The sequence below is a fragment of the Planococcus citri genome, chromosome 4, assembly GCF_950023065.1.
Source record: "Planococcus citri chromosome 4, ihPlaCitr1.1, whole genome shotgun sequence".
Lineage (NCBI taxonomy): Eukaryota > Metazoa > Arthropoda > Insecta > Hemiptera > Pseudococcidae > Planococcus > Planococcus citri.
The window spans coordinates 68,230,841-68,246,372 of NC_088680.1; the positions used below are offsets into that span (position 1 = coordinate 68,230,841).

At 35.1% G+C, this 15,532-nt stretch overlaps 1 protein-coding gene, 1 long non-coding RNA gene and 1 pseudogene across 13 annotated transcripts in view; 2 read left to right on the plus strand and 1 right to left on the minus strand.

The window, feature by feature from the left end:
* LOC135844390 (uncharacterized) overlaps window positions 1-2,375 on the plus strand; it is a 67,612-nt gene extending 65,237 nt beyond the window's left edge. The window contains exon 3 of the long non-coding RNA XR_010558515.1: window positions 2,076-2,375. This is a non-coding gene — a long non-coding RNA (uncharacterized LOC135844390). The remainder of the gene's footprint in view (window positions 1-2,075) is intronic.
* The window catches only part of LOC135844387 (uncharacterized), a 75,801-nt gene extending 66,175 nt beyond the window's left edge, over window positions 1-9,626 (minus strand). For 7 of the 12 annotated variants that reach the window (XM_065362562.1, XM_065362559.1, XM_065362558.1 and 4 more), the window contains exons 1-2: window positions 9,305-9,626; window positions 8,879-9,224 (exon numbers count right to left, since the gene is read on the minus strand). In XM_065362562.1, the coding sequence (XP_065218634.1) occupies window positions 8,879-9,152 (274 nt within the window). In that variant the 5' untranslated portion in view covers window positions 9,153-9,224; window positions 9,305-9,626. Of the gene's footprint in view, window positions 1-1,113; window positions 2,282-5,132; window positions 6,209-8,878; window positions 9,225-9,304 lie in introns of those variants that run through there. The other 5 variants (XM_065362565.1, XM_065362564.1, XM_065362567.1 and 2 more) reach the window with 5 other exon arrangements.
* A 3,310-nt stretch (window positions 9,627-12,936) lies between these two features.
* LOC135845254 (serine/threonine-protein kinase polo-like) overlaps window positions 12,937-15,532 on the plus strand; it is a 149,719-nt pseudogene continuing 147,123 nt past the window's right edge.

A 15,532-nucleotide genomic window follows, 5' to 3' on the forward strand; every position in this document is an offset into this window, starting at 1 on the left:
TTAAACAAGATTAATCCCCGATGTCCGGAATATCGGAGATTAATCCTAAAAAGGGTTAAACGAAAAAGATAGAATCAATCGCGTAAACCGATATTTCCACGCTGGAAGTGGTTAAGACAAAAAGGGATGACTTGAACATGATGTTCAAGTGATCATACAATTTAGGCATAACGCCAAAGCGCTACCCTTCCGGGTATGGACGAGAACTCACTATCGCGAAATCGTAAGATCAAAGACAGAAACTTCCAATATCCAAGAACACGAGATTTATTCGCGTGCATCGCTATTTATACTCATTGTCTCAGACTGGGGTGAAATTAGGTAAAGACAACCCTTATTTCCGATGCGCGCGCTGGTCATCCGGATATAACCGATTAATATCGATTATATCTGTATAAAATACACTCGGACGATCGTCTGTGTGCGTGTATGCGTACATAGACGATTCAACCCTATACTTTCCCCTATAAAATACATTAGTTAATCGCGTGTGTGTGTAAGCGATCAACACCCTCGCATGACGTAGACCTGACAGGTAGTTTGATTGATAGTTCCCCTACAAAACACTTAAGAATCGTCTTTACGTGTCTAAGTATTGGTGACACCTAATACGTCAATCATTAAATACAGAAAATGATCGTCTTTGCGTGTGTATGTGTGGGTGGGTACTCACACAGACACACGTTGATCTTATTTACAGACGATCATGTACCTAGCCTAACAGTGAACACATTACCAAACCTTCCGGTATTAGGGAATAGAAAAATGTACTACAAAGTGTACACCTCGCCAGTATACGTATCTCGCGGCTCTTTCCTAAGAAAGGCTGCTACGAATCACTAGCTGAGCGTGTAGGGCAATCCTTCCCATATCACATTCACGAACGAATTGAATAATTTTTAGAGAATCATTCGCGAACGAATCGATTCATTTACTCAATTTTTGGTGAATCACTCACTCGCGGATCTATACCTACGCATCTGGAAAAATCGTAAATGACGCTAGAAGCTCCAGAATGATCGGAAATGGAATTCGTTTGGAAAAAGTTTATATTAGTTTTAGCCTTTAGGACTCTTCAGCCACTTTTAACTTGATGAAATAAAAACATGTAGGTTAAAAAAAAAAAAAAAAAAAAAAAAAAACAGAAAAAAAACACCCAAATTTTTTTAAATGGCCAATTATGAACTTTCAAAAATCTACTAAAATTCGCATAATAAAAAAATCAATTTGAGGAACTGAAATTCGGGGTACGGGGACTTTAGACTACGTTCTTCTTCGAAAATTAAATCATTTGTTAATCACTTAAGCAATTAGTTTATTCAGTCAATAATAATTTCTTTGAACACATTTTCGATACTTAAGAATACCTAAAATAATAGTAGTAGGTACCTATCTAATCTAGAATTACAGACCGAACGGATAGTATATATATATAATCAATAATACATGGCATCAGGTACCAGTTTCTGTACCTCTGAAAATCCTAAATTGATCATATCGTCAGCAAACGAATGTTTCGCAAAAAAAGCCTGACCATTGTTATATGCTTCCTCAGGTATAAATTGATTCAAGCCTTCTCTCAAAGGCAACACTTCATATTTCTCTTGACCAAAATAAGTCATGAAAACACCGAGCATGTAGTAAACACTATTCAAGCAAAAATTGATACTTTTTCCTTCCCAATGACAGTACATTTGTTTCATCTTTTCTACGTCGTTTTCATCCATTGCGTGCCAAAACGATATATCTAGGATACATAAACATGGTTTCTGATCATGAGCAGCCCTTCTGTAGTTATCTTCTACTAAGACGGCATCCAATAACGTTTCGCCGTCTCGAATAACTACTTTTAAATCTTTTACATACTTTCCTTCGCCTGGAAAAGCTCTTTCACGGCAATGTTCCTTAGAAAAAATGTTAAATTGTCCTTCGGCTTTCAGGGCTTCAAATTTCTCACTACCCCAGAAGGATGTAAGTAGTTCTGGAATGACTGCTAGATTTCTTTCCTTGGCAGCGGAAGAAAAAAAAACTATTCGAACGCTTTGCTCCAATAAGTAATCGAATAAAATTTTCAGGTGAGGCAGAAATACATGGGGAGTTCTGCCAATGGATCCGTCGATATAAGGATGATTCCAGACAATTATCGGACATTCCGGAAAGCACTTCCTAATGATTGCTTCTTTGTCATTCCACACCGGAAGATATTTACAAAGTGTACCATCAATATCGAAGACTACAACACGGCTTCTAGTTGATGGAGATGTAACAGCGTCTGATGATCCTGGTTTCACATTCGTATGGAAAGAAGCAACAAAAAGTTCATTGTTAGAGATTTGTTATACTTGAAGTTTGATAATAAATACCTATTGTAAGAATACAGATAGACCCATTGAAAAATGATCGGATCTGTTCACATTAGATCAGATCCAAAGGGGGAGACCTCATTGGATCCAACCAAGGATTTGAAGTCTGGACAAATCTGATCAGACCTGATAGGGAAGATTGATCTGATAGGATCTGACCAGATCTAATCAGATCTCACAGAAACTTTAGCAGTTATTGGTATATTTATCAATTATTGTTTTTTTGGGGCGTATTCGGATCATCTTTGAGAAGCTTTTACTGAAATGTCAGAAGTTTCAGCAGCGAAACTTTTGGGTAATTTTTGGAACAATGTGACTGATGTGAGGCCTCCTAGGATTTATTTTAAATAGCGAGAATTTTTGTCAGAAGGCAAGACCTCCACAATTTTAACAAAAAGCAGCTTTTTTTGGTAACAGATGGTGAACAAAATAATTTTTGCACAAAAGGAAGACTTTTATGCAAGTTTTGGTTAAAAAAAAAACTTCATTTCAATATTTTGGCAATTTTCGGTTACAAGGAAGGGCTTTACAATTATGCTTCATCAAACGGCAGCACATTTTAACAATTATCAAAAATTGGTAAAAAAATTTCTTTTCTAAAAAAAAAATTTTGGAATTTTTCGAAAAAGTGAAATTTTTTGTGAATTCTCGTCAAAAAGCAAGATTGAAAATTTCAGTAAAAAGTAGAACATTTTGGGAACTTCTCACATGACAACAATTTCTGGCAAGACAGCGAGACTTTTGGTTTGGAAACAAAGTGAGATATTTCAAGCAACTTGGATAAAAAGCAAATAAGTATTTTTAGCCAAGAAGCAAAACTTTGCCAATTTCAGTAAAATGTGGGGATTTTTGGAAACTATCGGCAAAAAATTATATTTTTAAAAGTTTAGTCAAAAAAGCTAGATTAATTTGAAACTTTTTGATAAAAAAAAAAAATGAACATTTTTAATAATTATACCAACCTATTTGAAAACTCTCAATTTTTTTCAAATAGGTTGATATACTTAATATTTATTAAAAATGTTTATTTTTAGGTGTCAGCCTGAAAATCGAGCCAAATTCAGATGAGCTCGTTAAATAGGTCGAGAATAGGTACGTAACAACTCGATTTTTGCAGCTCAAGTTGATTTAATACGCATCTGGATTATGGAGAAATCGTAAATGATGCTGGAAGCTCCAGAATGACGCGAAATGGAATTCGTTTCAAAAAAGTTGATATTAGTTTTGGGACTCATATCAGCCACTTTTAATGCATAAAAACACTAGCGCATTTAGCGTTAGAAGACCGACTATCCTTCAACTAATTGAATAAATTAATTGATTTCTTGGTGAATCATTCGCATACGGATCAATTAATTTACAATTGATTCGGTTTTTGTGAAACTATCGTACAGGAAATTGATCTGTTTTCAAACGAAGTGAATCAAATCGAATCGAATCATTCACAATTGAATGGCGATTGAACAAACTGATAGATTTCCAAGTGAATCATTCGCGAACGAGTTGATCAATAGTTACTGAATCATTCGCGAACGAATTGATTCGTACAAGTGACTCGTTCGCAAACGAATAGATTCATTTACAGTTTACTCAATTTTTGGTGAATCATTTACGAACAAATTGAATAAATATTAGTGAATCATTCGCGAACGAATTGGTTCGTATAGTGCCTCGTTCGCGAACGAATCGATTCATTTACTCAATTTTTGGTGAATCATTCACGAACGAATTGAATTATTTTTTGCGAATCATTCGCGAACGAATCGATTCGTATAAGTGACTCGTTCGCAAACGAATAGCTTCATTTACAGTTTACTCAATTTTTGGTGAATCATTCACGAATGAATTGCATAATTATTAGTGAATCATTCGCGAAGGTATTGGTTCGTTTGGGGACTCGTTCGCGAACAAATCGATTCATTTACTCAATTTTTGGTGAATCATTCACGAACAAATTATTGAATAATTATCAGTGAATCATTCGCGAACGAATCGATTCATTTACAATTGGCTCAATTTTTGATGAATCATTCATGAACGAATCAATTCGTATAAGTGACTCGTTCGCGAACGAATCGATTCATTTCCTCAGTTTAATGGTGAATCATTCACAAACGAATTGAATGATTTTTAGTGAATCATTCGCGAAGGAATTGATTCGTATAAGTGACTCGTTCGCGAACGAATCTATTCATTCACTCAATTTTTGGTGAATCACTCATGAACGAATTGATTTTTTTTGCGAATCATTCGCGAAGGAATTGATTTGTGTAAGTGACTCGTTCGCGAACGAATCGATTCATTTGCAGTTGACTCAATTTTTGACGAATCATTCACGAACGAATCGATTCATTCACTCAATTTTCTATGAATCATTCGCGAACGAATCGATTTATTCACTCAATTTTTTATGAATCATTCGCGAACGAATTGAATAATTTTTAGTGAATCATTCGCGAACATATTGGTTCACGTAAGTGACCCGTTCCTTCGCGAACGAATCGATTCATTTACTCAATTTTTGGTGAATCACTCACTCGCGGATTTATACGCATCTGGAGAAATCGTAAATGATCCTGGAAGCTCCAGAATGATCGAAAATGAAATTCGTTTCGAAAAAGTTGTTACTTTTATTAGTTTTAGGACTCGTCAGCCACATCTACTGTATGAAATACTTACATCATACATGTAGGTGAAAAAAAAAATTAACAAACAGAAAAAACACACAAACCCAAATTTCCCAAAATGGCCAATGATGAACTTTCAAAAATCTACTAAAATTCGCATAATCAAAAAATCAATTTGAGGAGCTGACATTCGAGTTACAGGGACTTCAGACTACGCTCTTCTTCGAAAATAAAGTCATTTGTTAATCACCTAAGCAATTCGTTTATTCAGTAAATAATAATTTCTTTGAACACATTTTCGATACTTAAGAATACCTAAAATAATACATATAATAATCTAGAATTACAGACCAAACGGATAGTACAATTATAATCAATAATACATGGCATCAGGAACCAGTTTCTGTACCTCTGATAATCCTAAATTGATCATATCATCGGCAAACGAATGTTTGGCAAAAAAATCGCAACTGTTTCCATGTGCTTCCTTAGGTAAAAGTTGATTCAGGCCTTCTCTTAAAGGCAACACTTTGTATTTCTCATGTCCAAAATAGGTCTTGAACACACCGAGCATGTAGTAAATACTATTCAGACAAAAATTACTAGTTTTTTCTACCCAGTGACCGTATCTTTTATCTTCCTTTTCTGCCTCGTCTTTATCCCTTATGTACCAAAACGTTATATCTATGATATATAAATATGGTTTCTGATCATGAGCAGCAAAAGTGTAGTCATCTTCCACTAAGATGGCATCCAACAATGTTTCGCCGTCTCGAACAACTACTTTTAAATCTTTTACATAGTTTCCTTCGCCAGGAGCCGTTCGTCCTTTACGCAAATGATCCTGAGAAAGAATTTCAAATTGTCCTTCGGCTTTCAGGGCTTCAAATTTCTCACTACCCCAGAAGGACTTGAGTAGTCCTGGAATGACTGCTAGATTTCTTTCCTTGATAGCGGAAGAGAAAAAAACGATTCGAACGCCTTGCTCCAATAAGTATTCGAATAAAATGTTCAGGTGAGGTAGAAATACATAGGGAGTTCTGCCAATGGATCCGTCGCTATAATGCTGATTCCAGTCAATGATTGGACATTCCGGAAAACTCTTCCTAATGATTTCTTCTGTTTCCTTCCAGATCGAATTTCTACAAAGCGTACCATCAATGTCGAAGACTACAACACGGCTTCTAGTTGATGGAGATGTAACAGTATCTGATGCTCCTGGTTTCACATTCGTATGAAAAAAAAAAACAACAAAACATTCACTGTTAAAAAATCATTGTACTTACTTCAGTTGGATAGATAGACCCAGTGGAAAAATCCATATAGGGTCTGATCAAGTCTGAACAGATTTCATCGATATTAGGTCCAATCTGGTGTGATCAATCATGTCTGCGCAGTGCACAGTGTTCACGAGGGAACCTTTCGAACTCACACTACCAGATTTAAACATAACCGAGCTATATATCGGATGGGCACCTTCAAAAACACCCGCAACTTAAACTTCAGATTCTTAAGTTCATTATTGAACCTTTTGAAATTTTTTGAAAACTCTAAAAGCGGTTGGGGGGGGGGGCGATTTTTAAGCTTATTCAATAAATATAATTTTTCTAAGCAAAGCGAACAAATGTGAATAACTAATTACTTAAATCACTCTCCCATGTACACTAACAACTACGTAACTAGCAGTTTTGGACCATTCTGGAGTTTCCAGCACTAGTTTTCAAATTCCTCCAGAAATTTCAAATCTTTCTGGAAGAGTCGAAAAGGTGAAACTGCGATTGTTTCCAAGGGCCCTGGTCAGATATGATTAATAAGTTCTCCTGAAATCTGACTAGATCCAATCATGTCTCTGGGATAGGTTTGAAAAGCTCAAACTCGATCAGAACTTTGATCTGAACCAGTCTGTTCAGATAGAATAGTTTTGACACGAGTACTGGAATTTTATACTTTTTGTACATTTTTCAGTGATTTTAATGGCTTTTATGAGTGTTTTTTTATACTTTTTCTATTTCTAAATTTTTTATGCTTTTATTTTAGTACTTCTGCATCATTTCAATGGATTACCTACCTACAGACGATTTTTCACATATTTTTAGCAAATCCAAATTTTCATCATTTTTTTGACATTTTTCAGTGTTTACGATGATGTTTTATGAGTGTTTTCTTATCTTTCTAACCCATATTTAATGCTTTATAGTCCGTTTTGAGCTATTTTCATAGAAGATTTCCCAGTTTTCAGCAATTTTCAGACAACATTTCAAGAGGTTTTTCATGTTTTTATTATATTTTCTCATTTTTGGCAAAAATATTACAATTTTATCACTGTATGTATACTTAAGTGATTTTCAATTCTTTTTGAATATTTTTCAGGTCATTTAAATTCCACTTTTTCGCGCATTTTGGCAAATTTTTCCATAATTACTTACATATTTCATCAATTTTGGGTGATTTTTAGCGAATTAAATGAATTTTCAATAGTTTTAACATCATTTTTACTAAATTTTTTTTGTTGATTTCAAGTCAAATTTTACTATAATTTAATTTCATCATTTTTGGCGATTTCTATAGTTACATTAGTTACTTTTTTTTTTACCACTGTTCTGATATTTTTTCAGCAATTTCAACTTTTTTTAAACAGTGTTTTTATTTTTTTCGACGCTTTTTGACACTTTGTATACATTTCATGCAACTTTCATTACAATTACCACCGCAGTTTTCAGTCATTTCTATAGTGATTTTGATTGATACTTTTTTAAAAGTGTTTTTGTATCATTTTAACGCGTTATCAATACCCTTTTAGTTTTTCGTGCATTTTTTAAAAAAATAATTGATTTTCTTTTTTGATAGTATTTTTTAGTGATTTTATTACCGTTTATGAGTTTTTCTACAGCATTTTACTATGTTTTCAACACTTATCTATGGTTTTTGGGCAAATACTGAAATTGTATCGCTACTTGGTAATTTTAATGTTTTTTTCAACGTTTTAAACACATTTTCATGCATTTTAGGCAACTTTCGTTGTAATTTTAGCAGTTATCGGTATATTTATCAATGATTTTATCGTTTTAGTTAATCTTTTTCATACACTTTGATAAACTTTTACAGAAATTTCATGAGTTATACTAAGTAATTTTTAGTAACATTGATGGATTTCTTACAGTTTTTAGTAATCACATCATTTAAATACGTTCTTAACACGCAAATGCTTTTGATAACGTTCGATTCAAGACGTAAAATGACGTTAATTATTATGAGAAAAATCTTCAATCTTCATACTTCAAGACGTAGGTAATATGCAGATATGTACCTAGAAGTGAAGGGCGAGTTACGAAATACTTTCACGATGGAAAAGGGTTCTTTGAAGTCCTTCAAGCAAGAAAAATATATCAGAACAAATTTTGGAAATACTTTGTCATTTTATCCCACGTTAGAAACAGAAAGAATGCACCGATAATAATTGCATTCGTTGCTTTCTATGTATTTCTCTGAACAATCGGAACCATCACGAAACTCGATTTAGTGCTCTTTTTCGATGAGCTGCTGTAATCATTGCGTTTAATGAATGAAAAACTCAAGATATTCTTAATTAGAAGGAGTCCATTTTATCACGAAGGTAATCTCATTTTCTATTGGTCCCTCACCAGTCAACTGGCAACTCTACTGCCTTTCTAGAACAAATTATTTACAGCTTTGCTTTCGAAATTCACATTCCATCCACATACATCCCTACTCGAATAGATTTCTCTTCAATTCTTCATACTCAAGGAATCAAGGATCTCTCGTACTCGTACCAAACTACATCTTTAATCTTAGTCACGTATCTATTTTTACCCTTCTTAGATCTACATAGGAATAGGTACTTTCGTCAAAACATAATCGTAATCTTACCTTCATCCGATGATTTACTCCGCTTTGAAGCTGGCGAGCACTGTTCATCATCACGAGGATGTTTACACGTGGCATCATCGACAGCACCGACAGCATTAGTTTCAGTATTAACTTCGGTTTCAGAGCAGGGTTTCGGTGTGGATTGGGCAGAATCGTCTTTACTGTTTCCCATACTGAGAGGGTCGCTGATCGTATTATCTTCTTTGGGAGTATCGACTTCTTCAGGGGTGGGTTTCGATGCGACTTGGTCAGAGGTATCGTTACTGCTGTCCATACTCAAAGTGACCGGTTGTGCGAGTTGTGCTAACAAGCTGCGATATACCGCTGTACGTAGATGAACAAGTACCTATAAAATAAGATGATACATGAAAATGGAACATATATAAATTATGTGAATGATTAGTAAATAAGATATGCTTTCATTACCTTGCGAAGAGAACTTATCAGAGGAACGACCGCAATGAATGGTTTCACTTCGAATGTAGATTTAGAATGGAAACTCTGGTTGTAATTGCTTTCAGCCAAGATTCTTCATTCGAAACATATGAATAATAATATTATACCTTCGATAAATGAGGATGAATTGAAATAACAAACGAGGATGCAGAATGAGAAATGAGAAAGCACATTTTTCTTGAAGAGGTGTTTTATGAATGAATGATCTACCGGGTGTCCAAAAATAAGGGATTTCATCAGCCAAAATGGGAAAAAAATTTCCCCCAGTAAAAATTGAAAAGTGGAATAACAATCGCAGAATGTGCTTTTGAATTTTTGTTTCGATGCGAAATAAAAGATTCTTTGATGTTTCATTGAAACAATCACTCAAACGTCCATTTTTTACATGAATATTCAATTTTCTAATTTGCATGCAGGGAATTTTCTCTTCTTTTTGATGACATTTGATTAATAGAGCATTGTCATATGGCGCAATGCGGGATAGTTTACCCTAGCGCCTGTGCCAAGGTAGGACAACTTGGCCGGCACTACTATAGACGCATACGATTTCTCATGTAAAAAATGCAATTTTTTCGATTGTATGCGAGTTCGGGTGAACTTTCATGTAGTCTCAAATTGAAGGCAATAAAATTCTGTATCGATTGATCTTAAATTTTCATCATTTCGCGTAAAAATAACGATTTTATGAATACTTCTATTTTACTGATTTTTGAATAGTACGTACGTCATCTTTAAACTATAAACTACTCGAAATTTTCAATGAGCACATATGTGTTTTGAATGATTAAAATTATCAGAATTTTATCCTCTTTAAAATGAGTTTTTCCCGAAAGCTCTACCTTTTACCGTTGAAAAGTTCTCGAAGCTTTAAGTTGCAAAAACCAGCTGCAGGCAGTAATTATTGAACTTTGAACTAAAATTAATCGAAATATTCAGTGAACACATAGGTATTTTAATGCAGAAAATTGTTTGTAATTTTATTTTCTTTAAAATGGGGGTTTCCCGAAAGCTCTGCCTTTTACCGTTCAAAAGTTCTTGAAGACCAAAGTTGCCAAAAGTTGTCACTGATCAATACCAAAGTGAACTGATAGGTATTATAGGTACTTACTCAGTGATGATACAATTTGACCACTTTCGGCAACTTTGATCTTCCAGAGTTTTTGATTTGAATGGTAAAAGATAGAGCTTTTGGTACAAATAAGTAGGATAAAATTACGAACGTTTTGTTGTATTAAAATACCTATGTGTTCGCTGAAAATTTTGGTTAATTTCAGTTCAAAGTTCAATACTTATACTGCTCGCAGCTGGTTTTCGCCTTGTTTTTGCAACTTCAAGCTTCGAGAACTTATGAACGGTAAAAGGCAGAGCTTTCGGGAAACCCCCATTTTAAAGAAAAAATAAAATTACAAACAATTTTCTGCATTAAAATACCTATGTGTTCACTGAATATTTCGATTAATTTTAGTTCAAAGTTCAATGATTACTGCCTGCAGCTGGTTTTTGCAACTTAAAGCTTCGAGAACTTTTTAACGGTAAAAGGTAGAGCTTTCGGGAAAAACTCATTTTAAAGAGGATAAAATTCTGAACATTTTAATCATTCAAAACACATATGTGCTCATTGAAAATTTCGAGTAGTTTATAGTTTAAAGATGACGTACGTACTATTCAAAAATCAGTAAAATAGAAGTATTCATAAAATCGTTATTTTTACGCGAAATGATGAAAATTTAAGATCAATCGATACAGAATTTTATTGCCTTTAATTTGAGACTACATGAAAGTTCACCCGAACTCGCGTACAATCGAAAAAATTGCATTTTTTACATGAGAAATCGTATGCGTCTATAGTCCCGATTAGCGCAATGGCAATTCTAAAATTGCCATTTGTCACTTTTTTGGCAAATGGTTGGCAAAATGAAAATGGAATAATTTTGCCAATACTTTTGCCTAGCTTTTGCCAATATTTTGACATTATTGGCAGAAGAGTGGTAAAACTTGGATTAAAATGGAAAACATGACAAAATTGCCAACAATGGCACTTTTGAAAATCGTTGCAGAACAGATGACACTCTGTTTATGCTAGTTTTGACAAAAATTTGCCAACATTGACAAAACCGTGGCAAAAAAAACGATTTTTTCAGAAAAAAAATCATATACTTGAATGAGTTTTGAACAAAAAATTTTGAATTCACCTAAAATATCCAGAGAAGACATGAGTCTAGCCACAGGAATTTTTTCAACAATTTTTGACCTCGCAGGGGAGAGATATTGACAAAAAAAATTTTAAACCGCCACATCTCCAAACTTAATTCAAGCACACAAAATTTTTTTCTTCCAAGAATATACGTGCATGAGTAGGTCTAGGTACTACCTACATGTAAATTTGAAATTGAAATTTTTTTCAAATTTTTTCTCCAAGTGGGTAATTTTTAAGAACTTGAAAAACACTCAAAAATGTGTTTTGTGTGTCATGACACCTTCAAAAAAAGCGAAATGTACTGCCAGTGATGTGATGTAGCTTTGAAATTTTGCGTGAAGGCCTCTAAAAGTAGAAGAATATCAAACAACTTCTTGAATACCTCAATTTGAGCCAATAGACACCCCCTCTGGCCCCTCCCCCAATTTTGGGCGAAAGTAGATTAACAATATGGGTATGGTTATCACATGAATCGAACCCGCTGAATACGAATATGAAGTTAGATTTGCAGTTGATTTTCCTAAGGGCCACATTGAGGAAGGAGGTTGCCCAAAAATTGAATTTTTTGTGAAAAATGCTTCATTGTAGCGCTATTTACGTCTTGATCGGAAAGGTTGCATGGAATAAATACGCCATAGTGAAGCATTTTCACAAAAAAATTCAATTTTTGGGCAATCTCTTCCCTTCCCAATGAATTCAAAATTCTTTGATAAAAACTTGTTGAAAGAATGATTTTTTCTTTAAAAAAATCATTTTTTTGCCATTGTGGACAAGGGGATGGGGCGAGGGAAATTTTTTTGGGTCCGACATTGTTTTTAAAGGTACCCAACAATGTTTCATCAAAATTTCAAAAATTTGAGGGCAGGGCATATCACTTAGTTCACCCAGTAGTACCATAATGAAAATTTAAAACATTACAACGCGATGACAAACAAATATATTCTTTTAACGCACATACCATAATAGTGTAGGCATAGTGTAGTGGTTAGGGCATCTGGTTAGGAATCACAGAGACCCAGGTTCGAATCCCCGTTAGGTAGGTAAATAGTTCAGGGATTTTTCGTAGGAAGAGTTGAGCTGAAAAAATACTTCAAAGTGTATATATGCCAGATTGCAAATCAAAAATCAGAATTGCACCTTCCAACCCCCTCATTTTAATTTTTGAAAATTAAGTTCTGAAATATAATCGCCAAAAAACTGCCACCAAATGGTAAAAATAATAATGCCAAAAAACTGCCATTATTTTGCCATTCAATGTCAAAGACCAACCTTTTGCCATAATGGCAAAGCTGTAATGCTGCACGCTCATTGGCTGGAGCTTTGCCATACGCTAACCATTTTTTTGCCATTAGTACACTTTTTGGCAATGGCAAAATAATTTGCCATCAGCGCTAATCGGGGTAGTGCCGGCCAAGTTGTCATCCCTTGGCACAGGCGCTAGGGTATGCAGCAATTTTGTAAATGCTCTATATTAAAAAAAAATCCCTTATTCATTCTGGGACACCCGGTATGTTCATTATCAATCACGAGTTGTGTGCGCGCTCTACAGTCTGCTGAAAGAACTATGGAACGCGTCGCAGTGATTGGCTAGCGCGTTTTGTTGCTTGTTTGTTTACTTTTTCAAAATGCGACTTTTCTTATCACAAAATTGGCCTTTTCATTTTCCCTTCAAGTTTCAACTTAATTGATTTGTATTATAATCTATTCAATAATATTTATTGTGGTGTGTAGTTTTAATTTAAAATGGCTCATAATAAAGCGGACGACGTCGTTATTCCTGAAACCATAATAGACAGAAGTACGAATACCAGATATGCCCGGGGAAAGTTCTACGGAAAGGTAAACCTTTCTTCACTTCTTACTCGTACACTAGTTTATGTATATCTTCTAGAAACCATACCAATCAATTAACGAAATGCTTTATGTTGTGTTTAGGGAGATTTCGCAAGATTTTACGAGATAACAGATGTGGCTACCGGTCGCACGTACGCCGGAAAAATCGTATCGAAAAAGTTGCTAACGAAGAGTAACCAAGAAGTGAAACTAACCCAAGAGATAAACATCCACAGAAGCGTCAATCACAAACATATCGTCGGTTTCCAAGCTTCGTTTGAAGACGATGAATTCGTCTACGTCGTACTAGAATTATGCCATAAAAGATCTCTTATGGAGTTACACAAGTAAACTAACTCGAACTGTTCGATGTAGCTTGATCGTAGATTTGCACTTTTTCCAGTATTTCGTGACAATTTCGTTTCATTTTCTAGACGCCGAAAAGCTTTAACCGAACCGGAAACCAGATACTATATGAAACAGATACTGGACGGTGTGCTGTATTTACACGATAATGGAATTATTCATAGAGATTTAAAACTAAGTAATTTATTACTAAACAACGATATCGAAGTGAAAATCGGCAGTTTTGGACTCGCCACGAAAATCGAATACGAAAAGTAAGCTTAAAAGATTACTCGGTGTTTTTTTTGTATAGTTTTTAACGGTCATTTTTTTTTTTTTCATTTCAGTCTTAATTTCATGGCGCCAGAAACCACGATTTTGAAGTTGATGTTTGGTCGCTCGGTTGTATTCTGTAAGCGATTTTATCTTTTAATTGTTACGTTTTACTCGAAAAGGAGTATTATGAGCGATGTATTTTTTTTCATCTAGAATATAATTGGGTATGTCGATTAATGTCGATGAAATTGCGTTCTAATGTGTTTTTTTTTCTGTAAAGGTACACGTTACTCGTTGGCAAGCCTCCTTTCGAAACGAATTCTTTACGACAAACCTGCGAACGTATTAAACGCTGCGATTACGAAATTCCCACTGAAATCAAAGCTCCTGCTGCCAATCTAATCTACTTTATGTTATTACCAGATCCAAAGAAAAGACCCACAGTCGATCAAATCATCAGATCCGATTTTTTCAACGGTATTTGAAACTCGTACCTGGGATTCTGTCTCAGCTCGAACGTGTTTTTAACTGACGCATTTTTTTCTTCGCAGATTATATACCTTCAAAACTGCCAGTTTCGTGCTTAACTGTTGCTCCTCGATTCGATTCTAACCCGTTGGCTGAAGTCAATAACGGTGAGATTATTTTTTAAAATGTTCGGTAGAAATATTAATCGACTCATTAGATTTCTTGAAATTTTGAGATTTCCCCCCCCTCCCCAATTTTACCCGAACGTAATAATTTCATGATTTTCAGGAGGTGAAAACAGTCCAGCTTTGGTCAAAGCTAAAGCAGGCACCGGAGACGTTGAAAACAAAGCCGCAGGTATCATGACCACAACCGGGGAATGTGAAGATCATCTCAGAATGTTGCTTACGCAATTAAAAAAAGTTTTGGAATGCAAACCGTCGCATTGCCAAAGAGAAGCTGGTGAGTATTTTGTCATGTAACTTGACCCTTTATTAATGAAACAACCTCAACTGAAAATTTTTTTATTACAGAGGAATTAACCGATCCGCTGCTCAACCCTTCGTCTGAATTAGTAAATGGGTCGACTATGCCGATAAGTACGATTTCGGGTATCGATTATGCGATGACGGAGTAGGCATCATGTTCAACGATAAAACTCGTATTGTCTTGTTGGCTGATCAGAAGTAAGCCCGAATAATTTCCTACTCGATTTCAACGAATTCCTCCGCTAATCGCGAGATTTCCCACAGGAACGTACATTACATCGAAAGAGACGGAACCGAGAATTACTACACGATGGATAACACGCCGTCCGAATTGGAGAAACAAGTCGAATTTCTGTCGTATATCCGAAGATACAGGAACGAACAGTGGATGAAAGCCGGAGCCTCGGTCCAAGTACAGGAATCAGATTCTCTAAGTCGTATACCCTATTTGCACACGTGGCGCAAAACCCAAACCGCTGTGATTATGCAACTGACCAACGGCACGGTACAGGTGAGTAAAAAATCCAACCCTAAATCAAATCTCAACTTCGTAACTGCTCTCTTCTGCACCGTTTTAATATTTTCTTTCAC